The 15344-nt window shown below is 36.8% G+C and overlaps 1 protein-coding gene and 2 non-coding genes across 3 annotated transcripts; 2 read left to right on the forward strand and 1 right to left on the reverse strand.

Annotated features, from left to right (window-relative positions):
• The first annotated feature begins 6122 nt into the window (after window positions 1-6122).
• Window positions 6123-6258, forward strand: LOC111441284. Its single transcript, XR_002710128.1, has one exon. It is a non-coding gene; the product is annotated as a small nucleolar RNA Z247 (small nucleolar RNA).
• A 4727-nt stretch (window positions 6259-10985) lies between these two features.
• On the reverse strand, window positions 10986-11759 carry LOC111434725. Its single transcript, XM_023072179.1, has 2 exons — window positions 11175-11759; window positions 10986-11057 (listed from the first exon to the last, which is right to left on the reverse strand). The coding sequence occupies exons 1-2, from the start codon at window positions 11757-11759 to the stop codon at window positions 10986-10988; spliced, it is 657 nt and encodes a 218-aa protein (XP_022927947.1).
• A 112-nt stretch (window positions 11760-11871) lies between these two features.
• On the forward strand, window positions 11872-11943 carry TRNAP-CGG. The gene has a single exon. It is a non-coding gene; the product is annotated as a tRNA-Pro (tRNA).
• The last annotated feature ends 3401 nt before the right edge of the window (window positions 11944-15344 follow it).

The raw sequence follows: 15344 nt of genomic DNA on the forward strand, positions 1-15344 counted from the left end.
TCAAAGTTCCAAGTAGCTCTCTTATCTAAATCTTTGAATCGTATCTCCAAGGGTCTGTACAACCTTTCTGCTCTTTGATTTAGGTACCTTGTTTTACTTGTGCAGTGAATGTCCTTAGTTGAAGTGCTATCTCATAGAACTCTCTATCGTGCCTGGGATTTCGATGGTGCGTATGTAACAGAGGTGTTTCACTTGTTGTTTTGAGTGTAACCTCTCTCGGCAACTATCCACACAAACATATGATGTGTCAGTGTGAATCGAGGCCAATAACGAGAAAATACAAGTGGTTGACGGTATAAAAGAGTGTTGCGATTAAGAAGTGGACGGTCCATTTCGTCACCACTTTGTGTAAAATCGTAGATGGGTCTGTGTTCCAATTGTGTAACATGGAGGAGATGCAGTTGTGCTTTCGCTAAATTCTATGAAGGAGTCTCGGGAGTCCTACTCCATTGAATCAAGATACTTTGATATGAACCAAGACATCAATCATACAAGATAAACTTCAACGAACATGTGAAGAAAATGTTGTTCAAATTATCTTGCAATTCATGTCGCATTAAAAGAAGAATCAAACTTTATTTATTCTTAAATGGTTACAAATTTTGGGTGGATGAATAATCTAGAGCTATGGTGATTTCTTATTCCTCTGGAGTTATGGGTATGGTTTACATGGTTCTAATGAACTAAGTTTAAATTTTGAAACACCAATCAATCGTATTCTATAACACGAGAAATAATATTCTATATCGGCTTTCTTATTGCTTTTGCTGTCAAATCACCAATTATACCCTGACATACATGGTTACCATATACATCACCGATCTTGTATGCTTCTAGCTGGAATCTTATTAAAAATGGGAGCACATTGATTGGTTCGGATCAATATGGAATTATTATCTCATGTCCATTCTGTCTTTTCACTCAGGTTGATATTAGTAGGCATCACTCAAATAATTTACGTAATTTCAACATCTTCGAGTCAAAACAATTTAAAAAGGAGAATCGTTTATTACTCCGTCTCATATGGGTTTCACAGTTAAAGGAATTTGTTCAATATATATATATTATTTATTTACCTTGTAAATATATTTGATAACTAATTAACAAAACTAGAAATTGTTGAGCAAATATTATGGCTTATATGAAATTTAGAAATAAAAATAATGTTTAGAATTCTATAAATGAATTAATTTAATAGTTTAATTAATTAATTTTATAATAAGTTCATGAACACTAACCCTAAAAATGATCCGTTTAATAAAAAACTGAAATTTTCGATATTAAATATAACTAAGAAAAATATATTTAATTTAAAGGGTGTAAATTAATATTTAATATATTATACCTATTAAATAAAAAATAGAAAAATATATTTAATTTAAAATTAATGTATTAAAAATATTAGGTATAATAAAATAATTATTGTGTTTTTTTAAAGCATATTATTTTTATTTTTTGAATTTTTAAATGAATTTTATGAAAAAAATTTAGAATTCTTTTTAGCCCCTAACTTAGCTATCAAACATATTATGAACCTAAAGTTGTTACCAAGTATGTTATGATGATGGTAGCCGTTTTAAATTAGTAAAAATCTAAGTTGCTACACTTTCCAGTCGCTATACTTTCCATCCATCATTGTTCTTATCAATCTTAATAGAAAGTAAATGATTTTAAATACTAAGTTTTATCGAAAGTTGTTTAAAATATTTTGATTGTTCGAGTGTTTTCCGTAGTCTCAATTATTTTTAGTTCACACCTCCAAAATTAGATTAATAAAAAACTAGTTTCAATAAATTTGTATTTATCTGTTCGTTGTAACTTTATTCTATCATATAATATAATAATATATATATATATATATATATATATATATATATATTAATTTAGGACCCTGCATATAAGTAGGTCTATTCCAATATAAATAAAATATTTTTATAATATTTTTTTTTTATTTTTGTTTTTCAGGTTAAGTTAGGTTACCAATTCAACCGTCCTACTTTTGGGTTGGTCCAAAAAATTCTTTCAACCCAACCCAACCCAACGATGAACACCCTCTAAGTTTAATAAATAGGTACCAATCCTAGCTTGGTTTACATGCATGTGCATACATATCCAAGAGATAATTATATAACTCGATGTATTTGATTTATATTCGGTTATGCCAATTTTAAGCTCTTCCTACTAACTCACACAGACACTATAATCTTGTTTAAACTCTAAACCTGTGAAACGAAAGCAGAACAAAAGCCTCTATATTGATGAACTAAATAAAAACTAGTGGAACTGCAACATTTAGAACGGTGTAACAAAAAACTTACATGGATAAAATTTCAAAACAAACCTGTTAGATGTGAATTCTACTTCAGATCAAAACCTGCTGCTTCCACGACGACCTCGGTTCGAGCTTCTCGGTGTTTGTACTTTATTCTGCATGAATATGAGTATTAGAATTTAAGAAGCAAGAGTAATTCATTCTGAGATAAGATCAAGAATGTCAATCCATATACTTTACCTGCAAAAATAGTTTCACTCGATCGGGTTCTTTTCTCACATACATTTTTCGGGCACGTCGTTTTTCGTCCTCTGCTTTCATTTTAGAGATGCTGGGCCTATAAATGATAACAGTTCTCCCAATTTTGCTCACTACCACAGACCCCGTTGATTCCTCCAATTGCCTCACCACATCCTCCAGCTCCCCTGGACAGTTCCCCAGAACTTTGATCTGTGTATCCAATGGTTCAATTCTTTTAATTCTACTTTGGTCTAAGGATTTTCTAATATTCGACATTTACGTGGAATGCAGAAATCGAAGCCATTAGTCAAGTTCACATACAGAAAACTAAACAGGATTCGAGATGCCAACATATTCGTCTTCACAGACAAGATCCGATTAAAAAAAACAGTCAACCTTAGCTTTTTTTTTTTTTAATGGACTATCATTTGAGACCTAAAGGGTAATTATGCCTTTTGAGTCTTCGAAGTCCCGGAATGTTAAAGAGGTAAAAAGGGGTCCTAATCCAGCCTATCCTTTGTCGTATATCCGTGAAGTTGGGGCGTATTCTTCATACCAACCATGTCTTGAGGAAAATTCTTTGAATTCAAATTTTATTGAAGAATATTGTAAGAGGCTTTTGGTGCCTTCTAATCAGCAAGTTGCCTCTTCATCCGTTGATGACCCTTCACTTACCCTCCACCCTCCATGCCAGCCAATTTCGCAAGTTTCATGGAATTCCTTCACTGGTTCGTGACGAAAGTTGTGTCAGTGTTCACTTTTGCCAAGCTCTGGTTGGTTTCTCTAAGGATTTTGGTGTTTTGTTTCGTCTTTCAAGTGTTTCAGCTTCGTTTGGTTGCCTGTTTGAGGCTTTAAGCTTTGGTTAAGGCTGCAGTCTTTTTGGTGCAAAGGTGTTTTTGGAGCCCTTTTTTCACAGTTTGATAGATATTCATACCATTGTTTGCTTTTGAAAATCCATTTCAAAAGCTTTTAATTGCATTAGAGGAATTTCTTTCAGTCTCTTCTCTAACGCAAGGGAGGCTTTTTTATATTGGTTTTACATATGGTTTGGCTTCAAAGGTTCTTTCATTGGTTTGATCACTGAGTCCTCCAGATTTCATGCTTCCCATTGGTGTTCATCTTGTTAGAGGAACAAGACCCTAAGACCCTACCATACTGGTATGATATTGTCAAGTATGATATTGTCCACTTTGAGTGTAAGCTCTCGTGGTTTTACTTTGGGCTTCCTCAAAAGGCCTCAAACCAATGGAGAGAGTATTCTTGATTATAAACCCATGATCATTACCTAAATTAGCCGATGTGGGACTTTCATCCTATCAAGTTTATGCAAAACTGTACCTCACACTATTGAGGACATATTCTATTTATATTGGCAAAAGATTAACTAATAGATCCGATTTCATAGGAAACTAACGAAGTAAGCCTATTCTTATGGCATGACTAACTTCAAGCTATTCTAATGGATTGACCAATTCTAACAGTCCCCTTCAATCCCAACAAGTCTTGTACATGTTGAGATTGTTACAATGTGTAGTAAAAGGAGTTTTAGACAGTGGTTTTGTCAGGATATCAGCTACTTGATCACTTGATGAAATGAACCGAACTTCCATTGCTTTACGTGCTACTTGTTCTCGAACAAAATGAAAATCAACTTCAATATGTTTCGTTCTAGCATGAAATACTGGATTTGAAGTTAAATATGTAGCTCCGAGGTTGTCACACCAGAGGCGAGGAGCCTTTGATTGATACACGCCCAGTTCCTTCAGTAATGACTTGATCCAAATCATTTCTGCAGTAAGATTCGCAATGGCCTTGTATTCTGCTTCGGTGCTTGATCTTGACACTGTAGCCTGTTTTCTGGAACTCCATGAGATTAGATTTGCTCCAAGAAATACAGCAAAGCCGCTAGTTGAACGTCGATCATCGGGACAACCAGCCCAATCAGCATCAGAAAACCCCGACAACATCATGGTTGATTTCTGAATTTTCACTCCTAATGCTAGTGTGCCTTTAACATAACGAAGAATTCTCTTCACAGCACCCCAATGAGCATCAGTAGGTGTATGAAGATATTGACACACTTTATTGACAGCAAATGCCAAATCAGGCCTAGTCATTGTCAAATATTGTAGTGCTCCCACTGTACTTCTGTATTTGAATTGTTCTTCAGCTGATAAGGGTATTCCTTGTTCTCTGAATAATTTTTCAGCAGAACCCATTGGTGTAGACATAGGTTTGCATTTTTCCATGTTTACTCTTTTCAACAAATCTAAGGCATATCGTCTCTGTGACAGTATGATACCATCTCGTGTTTTCTTGACTTCAATACCCAGAAAATACTCAAGATCACCCAAATCTTTTACTGCAAAATCTATTTTCAATTTCTGAATCAACCTTTCGGTTGCTTGATCAGAGGAGCTCACAATAATTATATCATCAACATAGATGAGCATATAGATAGTTATCTCTCTGTTTTTGAGAATAAAAAGAGATGAATCAGCTACTGAAGCCTTGAAGCCTAACTCAATAAGTTTTCCAGTCAACCTTGAATGCCAAGCTTTTGGGGCTTGTTTCAGGCCATAAAGGGCTTTCTTGAGCTTGCATATGTAATTCTTTGGTTTGGCTGAGTCTTGAAATCCTGGTGGTTGTCGCATGTACACTTCCTCTTTCAGAATTCCATGCAAAAATGCATTTTGGATATCAACTTGTCTCATATTCCAGCCCTTGGTTACTGCTAGCGAAAGAATGACCCTGATTGTTGACGGTTTGATCACAGGGCTAAAAGTATCAGTGTAATCAACACCAAATCTTTGCTTGAATCCTTTGGCAACTAATCTTGCTTTTAATCTTTCAACTGACCCATCTGCTTTTCTTTTCACTTTATACACCCATTTACTATCAATGTTAGAATTGGTCAATCCATTAGAATAGCTTGAAGTTAGTCATGCCATAAGAATAGGCTTACTTCGTTAGTTTCCTATGAAATCGGATCTATTAGTTAATCTTTTGCCAATATAAATAGAATATGTCCTCAATAGTGTGAGGTACAGTTTTGCATAAACTTGATATGGTATCAGAGCAGAAATAAGATCCACGAGATCCATAGCCTCTGCTGTTAGACATGTCAATCCCATTCAACACAATGTCTTCTCCGTCGATCAGTCAGGTGATTAGTGTTAAGCTTACACAAGAAAATTATCTACTGTGGTCTACCCAAATCCTTCCCTACTTGCGTAGCCAAAACCTTGTTGGTTTTGTGGATGGATCCATGCCTGCACCAAGCCAGACGATCGCCGTTGAACCAAGTGAAGAAACAGGGAATCGCAAAATTATCATCAACCCTGAGTTCACAGTCTGGTACCCCCAGGACCAGCTGGTACTCAGCCTCATCAACTCATCAGTCACTGAGGAGGTTCTCAGCACGATGGTTGGAATCACCACTGCACGAGAAGCCTGGATTACGCTGGAGCGACAATTTGCTTCCACATCTCGAGCAAGAGCAATGCAGATCCGTATGGAACTCTCTACTATCCAGAAAAAGGACATGACAATTGCTGACTACTTTCGTAAAGTAAAACATCTTGGTGATACACTTGCTGCCATTGGCAAGCGAATAGAGGATGAAGAACTCATCGCCTACATGCTGCAAGGACTTGGTCCAGATTATGATCCTCTAGTCACAAGCATTACAACCAGAACAGATGTATACACTGTCAGCGACGTGTATGCTCACATGCTGAGCTATGAGATGCGGCACTTGCGTAAGGGTACATTTGAGCAACTTTCATCTGCTAACAATGTCAATAGGATATCCATTCGTGGAGGTGCCAATGGAGGTCGAGGTAGTCGCGGTCGTAGTCGTCAGTTAAATAGTGGTCATGGACAATCAAGGCGTACTGTGAACAATCCTGGACGTCAACCATCAAAGACACAAAGCAGCTCAGGCATTGTCTGTCAGATTTGTGGTAAGCCCAATCACGATGCTTTGCAATGCTGGCACAGATTTGATCAGGCATATCAAGCCGAAAATAATCTCAAACAAGCAGCTTTGGCAACAAGTGGATACACTAGTGACACAAACTGGTATGTTGACACTGGAGCCACAGATCATATCACCAATGACCTAGAGAGGCTTACCACCAGAGAACGCTACACTGGCACCGACCAAATTCAGGTTGCAAATGGCGCAGGTTTGTCTATCTCTCATATTGGGAATTCATTAATTTCTGGTTCATCTCTTGTTCTGAAACATATCCTATATGTTCCTAAAATCAATAAGCACCTAATTTCAGTACAAAGACTAGCATCTGATAATAATGCTGTTGTAGAATTTCACCCAAACTATTTTTTGGTTAAGGACCGAGTCACGAAGAAACTCCTGCTCCACGGTAGATGTAAGAATGGCCTATACGTTCTACCGCATAATTTCAGTCAAGCCTTGCTGACAGCCAAACTTTCGAAAGAACAATGGCACAGAAGGCTAGGGCACCCTGCATCTCCAATTACCATTAGAATTCTACAAGATAATAATTTAGCTATAGATACTAATATTCCCTCTTCCTCAATTTGTAATGCTTGTCAATTAGGGAAAGCACATCAATTGCCATTTGGTTCTTCTCAGCATGTATCTACAGCACCCCTTCAATTAATTCACACTGATGTATGGGGTCCATCCATTGCGTCAGTAAATAATTCCAAATATTATGTTTCCTTTGTTGATGATTTTAGTCGTTATGTTTGGATTTACTTTCTGAGATGCAAATCTGATGTTGAGTCTGTGTTCCTTCAATTTCAAAAACATGTTGAAACTATGCTAAATACCAAAATTCGCTCCGTCCAATCAGATTGGGGGGGTGAATACCATCGGTTACACAATTATTTCAAATCCACAGGCATTGAACATCATATCTCCTGTCCTCACACACACCAGCAGAATGGGTTAGTCGAAAGAAAACACAGACACATTGTAGAAACTGGCCTTGCTTTACTCGCTCAAGCCAACATGCCTCTATCCTACTGGGATGAAGCTTTCAACACAGCTTGCTTTCTTATAAATAGAATGCCCAGCCGAACCATACAACAAGACACACCACTTCATAAATTGTTTGGTAAAAGTCCAGACTACTCCATGCTTAGGGTGTTTGGCTGTGCTTGCTGGCCTAATTTAAGGCCTTACAACAACAAGAAACTGAGTTTCAGAACTACTAGATGTATATTCTTGGGTTATAGTTCTTCTCATAAGGGATATAAATGCTTAAATAGAAGTACAGGACGTATTTACATCTCTAGAGACGTGGTTTTCGATGAAAATGTTTTTCCTTTTGAAGAATCTAAGCCACCAAACAAAACCACAAATCCACATCATCCTGTTCTACTTCCAGCCTTAGCCAAACTTGCTAGTTTTTACACTGAAAATGCTCTTACAGATATTGAACCAGTTGTTAGTAATTCCCATATGAATGATGGTCAAACTGATAATATTGCTAGTGACAACTTGTCTGGTGTCAGCTTATCTTCTGCAGATAATACAAGAAGTTCAGAGGAAATTGCAGAATATGAAGCTGAGAGCAGTTCGATCAATGCTCAAAACCAAACTCATGAACATGTGTCTGATCAACCAACTGAAGCAGCTAGTCAACATCCAATGCGAACAAGGTTGAGAAATAACATTGTACAAGCTAAACAATTCACTGATGGAACTATCAGATATTCAGAAACCTCAAGAAAATTCGCAAGCGCTGTAACTATCACAACTCCGATCATAGAGACTGCTACTGAACCTCGAAACCTGCAGGAAGCCATGCAACATCCAAGATGGAGAGGAGCAATGAATGATGAGCTCTCAGCGCTAAAACGAAATGCCACTTGGGATCTAGTTCCACCCAAACCTGGAATAAATCTCATTGATAGTAAATGGGTGTATAAAGTGAAAAGAAAAGCAGATGGGTCAGTTGAAAGATTAAAAGCAAGATTAGTTGCCAAAGGATTCAAGCAAAGATTTGGTGTTGATTACACTGATACTTTTAGCCCTGTGATCAAACCGTCAACAATCAGGGTCATTCTTTCGCTAGCAGTAACCAAGGGCTGGAATATGAGACAAGTTGATATCCAAAATGCATTTTTGCATGGAATTCTGAAAGAGGAAGTGTACATGCGACAACCACCAGGATTTCAAGACTCAGCCAAACCAAAGAATTACATATGCAAGCTCAAGAAAGCCCTTTATGGCCTGAAACAAGCCCCAAAAGCTTGGCATTCAAGGTTGACTGGAAAACTTATTGAGTTAGGCTTCAAGGCTTCAGTAGCTGATTCATCTCTTTTTATTCTCAAAAACAGAGAGATAACTATCTATATGCTCATCTATGTTGATGATATAATTATTGTGAGCTCCTCTGATCAAGCAACCGAAAGGTTGATTCAGAAATTGAAAATAGATTTTGCAGTAAAAGATTTGGGTGATCTTGAGTATTTTCTGGGTATTGAAGTCAAGAAAACACGAGATGGTATCATACTGTCACAGAGACGATATGCCTTAGATTTGTTGAAAAGAGTAAACATGGAAAAATGCAAACCTATGTCTACACCAATGGGTTCTGCTGAAAAATTATTCAGAGAACAAGGAATACCCTTATCAGCTGAAGAACAATTCAAATACAGAAGTACAGTGGGAGCACTACAATATTTGACAATGACTAGGCCTGATTTGGCATTTGCTGTCAATAAAGTGTGTCAATATCTTCATACACCTACTGATGCTCATTGGGGTGCTGTGAAGAGAATTCTTCGTTATGTTAAAGGCACACTAGCATTAGGAGTGAAAATTCAGAAATCAACCATGATGTTGTCGGGGTTTTCTGATGCTGATTGGGCTGGTTGTCCCGATGATCGACGTTCAACTAGCGGCTTTGCTGTATTTCTTGGAGCAAATCTAATCTCATGGAGTTCCAGAAAACAGGCTACAGTGTCAAGATCAAGCACCGAAGCAGAATACAAGGCCATTGCGAATCTTACTGCAGAAATGATTTGGATCAAGTCATTACTGAAGGAACTGGGCGTGTATCAATCAAAGGCTCCTCGCCTCTGGTGTGACAACCTCGGAGCTACATATTTAACTTCAAATCCAGTATTTCATGCTAGAACGAAACATATTGAAGTTCAATCCAAAACATTCTCAACTAATTTGAATAAAATAAGTTGGATCAGCGTCCGCGTGCTCGATCGCGCATCACTTTCTTCGAGTCCACTTCCATGGCAGATCGGAATCCCAGCTTAAACGCCGCCCATTTCGTTGATCATCGAAGCGGTTTCTGTCCTCAGACGAAGATTTTCCATAGCCTCCGACCACCTCTCTTAATTCCGCCATTATCTCAGCCTCTCTCCGTTACCGAACACGCCCTTTCTCTCCTTCAATCGTCCCCTCCTCCTTCAAATGCTGCCGTTCTCGTCGACTCCAACTCTGGTGTGCATCTCTCCTATGCCATTTTCCTCCGTCAAATACGAACACTCGCCTCTAATCTTAAAGCGTTAACCTCACTCTCCAATGGCCAAGTGGCTTTTATTCTCGCACCGACTTCTTTGGAAGTCCCTGTGTTGTATTTTGCTCTGATACCATATCAAGTTTATGCAAAACTGTACCTCACACTATTGAGGACATATTCTATTTATATTGGCAAAAGATTAACTAATAGATCCGATTTCATAGGAAACTAACGAAGTAAGCCTATTCTTATGGCATGACTAACTTCAAGCTATTCTAATGGATTGACCAATTCTAACACATCCAACACCTCCCCTTGAACAAAGTACGCCTCCCCTTAATTGAGGCTCGACTTCTTTTCTTTTGGAGTCTTAGTCATTTTTTACTATGCCTTCGAGGAGTCTCGACTCCTTTTTTTTTTCTTTTGGAATCCTTTATTCGACATTTGAAGATTCTATTGACATAGCTAAGTTTAGGAGATGGCTCTGATACCATGTTAGATGAACACGACTCTCTACAATGGTATGATATTGTCCACTTTGAATATAAGCTCTCATGGCTTTGCTTTGGGATTCCCCAAAAGACCTCAAACCAGTGGAGTATTCCTTGATTATAAACTCATGATCATTCCCTAAATTAGCCGATGTTCATCCAACACATCTAAGTTTTTTTTTTTTTTGTTGTTGTTGGATTCTCTTTTCAGGATTCAATTTATTTTGGGGGTTCTGATCCTTTGTTTCATTAATTCATGATAAGTTTTGTTTCTTGTCAAAAATAAAAAGAACAACAGAGTATTCACAAAATGTCTATTCGTCAAACTGTTCATCCACACTGCAGTTTAGATGCAAACATTTTCCATTCCCTTCAGTTGATCAACCCATAAATTTTCTATAGTAGCTCTAAACTACGTTTCAACAGAAGAATTTCATTTCTCCAACAAACAATGTAATTGTTTTCCTAACTGCGAACAAGCACTTTAAGTCCAGAATGCCATTTCTATTCAAATTGTTCAAGAAGAAGAGGAGATAAAAATTGCAAAGACAATTGAAATTCACAGCACTGGTTCCCCTAAAATGGTTGCTATATGAACCCTAATTCTTAAACCATATAGACTTTACGGGTATCAAATCAGCCAAGAAATAACTCGATCAAACAGAGAAGAGAACATTGAAAGAATGAACAAACCTTGAGAAGCTCGTTGGCTTCAAGTGTCTCGATGAAAGAAGTAGCCAAGCCTGGAGTGACGCCAGATTTTCCCACCAACTGACTCTTCAGCTTCTTCCCCAAGCTATGAGCGTATGATGCCAACTCTTTCTTCTCCTTAACCGTCAAACTCGGAATATTCTTCACTTCACTTCTACTCACCACCGCCGGAGACGAGTCTGAAGCCACAGCAGTTTCCAATCCGTCCTCAACCGTATTGTCTTCCAGTTCGAAATCTTCGATTTCAACTTCATCTCCGTAATCACTTTCGTCGTCATCGTCAATTACATCGTCGTCTTCAAATCCGACCGCAGAGGTATCAGAAATGGTGGAAGAAAAGGAGCGAGAGAATGAAACGGATGCTGAGGGACTAAAAGACCGGGAACGGTGAGGAGATTGGCGAATGAGGAAGATAGAACTGTTGGGTTTAAATTGATGGGAGCAAGCGGCTGAGATGGCGGCGGAGGGTTTAGAGAGGAAAGTCGAGAGAGAAGAAGGAACTGACCGGAGAAGAAGAGAGTGGATGAGGTGAGAATGAGAGGGAGAAGACATTATCGAAGCTCCCATTTTCGCTCCTCCTTGTTCCTGGCGCCTGAAACTGATAGAAATTGAGAAGAAAAATATCAGATAAAACTTATTATAGTAAATATATAATAAAAATTTGAAATCGAACATCGACGGGTGTTTGGTCTAGTGGTATGATTCTCGCTTCGGGTGCGAGAGGTCGCGAGTTCGATTCTCGCAACACCCCTGTTTTATTATATTAATATCTTTTCTAATAAAATAAAACCGTTTTTTCTCTTTTCTTCAAACTAGTTTATTATTAATTTTAAAATATATATTTTTACATTTTTATATACATTTATTTTTGTTTAATTTCATATTATTTTTTAAAAATTTAATTTTTAAAAATATATATAGAAATTGAGTTACAAATTTTAATTAAATATTTAAAAATAAATAAATAAATGTTTGTTTTTGTTACTTTTACTTAAAAACAACTCAAACAAACCCAATCCAAAAAAGTTACTATTTAGTTGAGTTCATTATTTAATAAAGGTTGTTTAGGTTGAAAATTTTTACCATTCGAACAACTGAGTTTAGTAAAAAAAAATGTCTCAACTTGATTCAATCCCACCCTTTGAACACTCCTAAGAAGTTCGTGATTAATCAAATGTTACAAATATTTAGTATAGTTTTAAATAAAAATATTTTTCCTTAGAATAATATGTATTAACAAGCACATATAATAAGAATAAAAAAAATGCAAAACTATATAGTTGTGGTATATAATCACTTTACTATATAGTTTTTTGGGCCCATGAATGTGGACAGCCCGTCCTCCTAAGAGCCCAAAAGAGAGAAAAGGATGACGTGGTCCTGTCTTAAACGGGGCCCACCTTCCCACGTGAAAAGCCCACCTCACCACAGCTCATCGCTTCCTTTTCAAGTAAAGCCTCCCATCCCTAAGGCCCTCTCAGTGTCAAGAACAGTCATTGTCTACCCCTTTTTAAGGGTTAGATTCCTCCAACTTTAGTAACCAAATAATATTTGGTAATTTATTTGTTTAGTTAATAGACGTAGTTTGATAATGTTTACTCGGGATTGTTAACCTGATCATAACTCAGCTGCTTGAGATATACTTTCGAGCGATCAAGAGGTCAACGATTCGAATCTCCTACTTCTGGTGTTATTGAACAGAAAAAGGGTGAGACAAACCCCGTGATATTTATAGTATACGATCAATGTTTATGTAGTTAAAATAGTTTGGTAATGCCTACTCGAGATTGTTAATCTGATCATAACTGAGCTACTTGGATATTTTCGAGCAATCAAGAGGTCAGTGGTACGGATCTCTAACGTCTAATGTTATTGAACTGGAAAATGGTGAGACAAAGTCTGTCTCGCCACTTTTATTTGTCACAAAATTTTGGAATACAGTTAGATTCTTGCCATTGTTATTGAACGATCCAGAGGTTAGAGGTTTGAATTTCTTATTCTCGGTGTGAGAAAAATGATGGGTTGACCTAGTTATTGTTATTCGAGTCGATGAAAAAAGTTGAAAGACTTCATATTATGTAATTTAATATATCAACGACGAAGCTAGATCGAGTTCGAGCTCATAGCTATGTTTCACATGGGGTGGACCACATATTTCAACCTCTTTCTCCAAGCTTATGAGCTTTGCTTTTCTTTTTTTTTTCTTTTTTTTTTTTCTCATTTTCTAATATCCTAAAATGAGGGAATCTAGAACTTTCCTTTGCTCAAGTTTGTGGGTGAATTAGTAATGATTTTAAAATTTGTTCTTATTTTCTCAGACTACCAAATTTAAATCATGACGGTTTGATTGGGTTAGTTTTGTAATATCCCATATTATTTAGGGAGGCAAACGAAACACCCCGTGTGGAAACCTTCCACTAGTAGACGCGTTTTAAAATCTCGAGGGGAAGTCTGAGAGAGAAAGCTGAAAGAGGACAATATCTGCTAGCAGAGGACCTGAGTTGTTACAAATGGTATCGGATCCAGGTTCCAGGCAATGTGCTAGTGAGGACGTTGTTCCCTGAAGAGGGTAGACACAAGGCAGTGTGCCAGCAAGGATGCTGGGCTTAAAGGGGGGTGAATTTGGTGGGGATCCCACATCGGGTGGAGAAACGAACGAGTACCGGGGAGGATGTTGGCCCTAAAGGGGGTGGATTGTGATATTATCCCACATTGGTTTGGGAGGAGAACGAAACACCCTTTATAAGAGTATGAAAACCTTAGAAAACATTAAATAATAATGAAAAAGAGTTAGCTAAATAGGTTAAAATAAAGTTTTTAAGTTATCATAATAACACAATATATTAAAAAATAAAAAAATAAAATATTAATATAAAGGAGAGGTTGTTGGTTAGTTAAAACAAACCCATCTTGATTTACGTTGCTTTATGCCCACAACCAAACATTTTACAAATTTTAATTCTCTATTTTCAGCTCACCCTTCCTAATCCCACCATAGAGTGGTTAAAGGGTTTTCCTTTTTTTTTTTTTTTTTTTAATTAATATTAAATAAATTAATAATACACTTTTTTTTATTATTAATTTCTTAACTTTTTATTTTATAAAATTCTAAAAATATTCTATTAAATCATCTATTTTTTAAAATTGTGTATTAAAAAAATATTTTATTCGAGTAATTATTTGGTTCACAGTTGTTTTTAAATTGCATGTTAAAAAATATTTTACTCGTTATTATCATTCATGCTTTGGTTTGTTAAAGAGTTAGGGACCCTTTTTAATAAAACTCGATTACAGGTATTTACGTCATTTAGCTCTCTCCGCTCCGCTGATATTGAATGGTGCATGAAAATAGTGAAGAGAGGTTGCATTTATGAGTAATATTTCTTTTTTATTTAAGTTAGTGGTAATCTCGTTTTCGAAAGAGTGTCTCGACTTGCTTAATAGTACATAAACTCAAGCTGTATGAAGTAGAAACTCGTCACGTATACGATTCGAAAGCCAAGCTCGAGTTTCGAATTTCTACCTATCTCAAAATAAGGATTTTTTTTAGGATTCCAGGGACGAAATTAAGTGTAATGTAGCCAACTTTTTGGTTGGCTAATAATTGAAATTTTAAAGCTGTATTTTTAAGAGATTAATAAACGGAGTAGGACGGCGGCGCGTGGTAGCGCGTGGGAGAGGAAGCGGCGGGGAATGTACAAAAAGACGAAAGTAGCCCCACGTGTGGCTCTGGAACATGCTTGTACTGTCACGTTACATTTGCCCCTCCAGGTCCTATGTGTAAAGTGCGGGGTGGCAGCCCCACAATCACATGGTACTGGAAACTCTCCGCCGCGCGCCTCTCCCGTCTCTCTCTCTCATAGTTACATTCTTTTAATTTTGTTAAATTGAATATTAAATTTTGTTACATGTTACCATTATATTTTGATATAATACTAAATGAAATAAAAATAAAAGAACTATTTTAATAAAAAAAACAATACTACGAATTAGGTTTGAAAAATATACTGGACCAACCTAAATATCGGTGACCTAAGTAACTTGTTCATAACTTAACTCAATCTAACCAACCCTCTATAACGTTGATTGGGCTGGGTTAAGTTAAGTCATCGATTTGTTGGTTTTTAATTATTTAAAAATTAAAATTTATTT

Source organism: Cucurbita moschata, unplaced genomic scaffold, assembly GCF_002738365.1.
Source record: "Cucurbita moschata cultivar Rifu unplaced genomic scaffold, Cmos_1.0 Cmo_Scf00003, whole genome shotgun sequence".
In the NCBI taxonomy this organism is placed as follows: Eukaryota; Viridiplantae; Streptophyta; class Magnoliopsida; order Cucurbitales; family Cucurbitaceae; genus Cucurbita; species Cucurbita moschata.

What these genes read in the sequence shown, in the direction of transcription:
- LOC111434725 (XM_023072179.1), bottom strand. Translation starts at nt 11,759, where the DNA reads ATGGGAGCTTCGATAATGTCTTCTCCCTCTCATTCTCACCTCATCCAC. An exon ending in AAGCCAACGAGCTTCTCAAG is followed by an intron (nt 11,058 to 11,174) that starts GTTTGTTCATTC and finishes CAACCATTTTAG; the next exon opens with GGGAACCAGTGCTGTGAATT.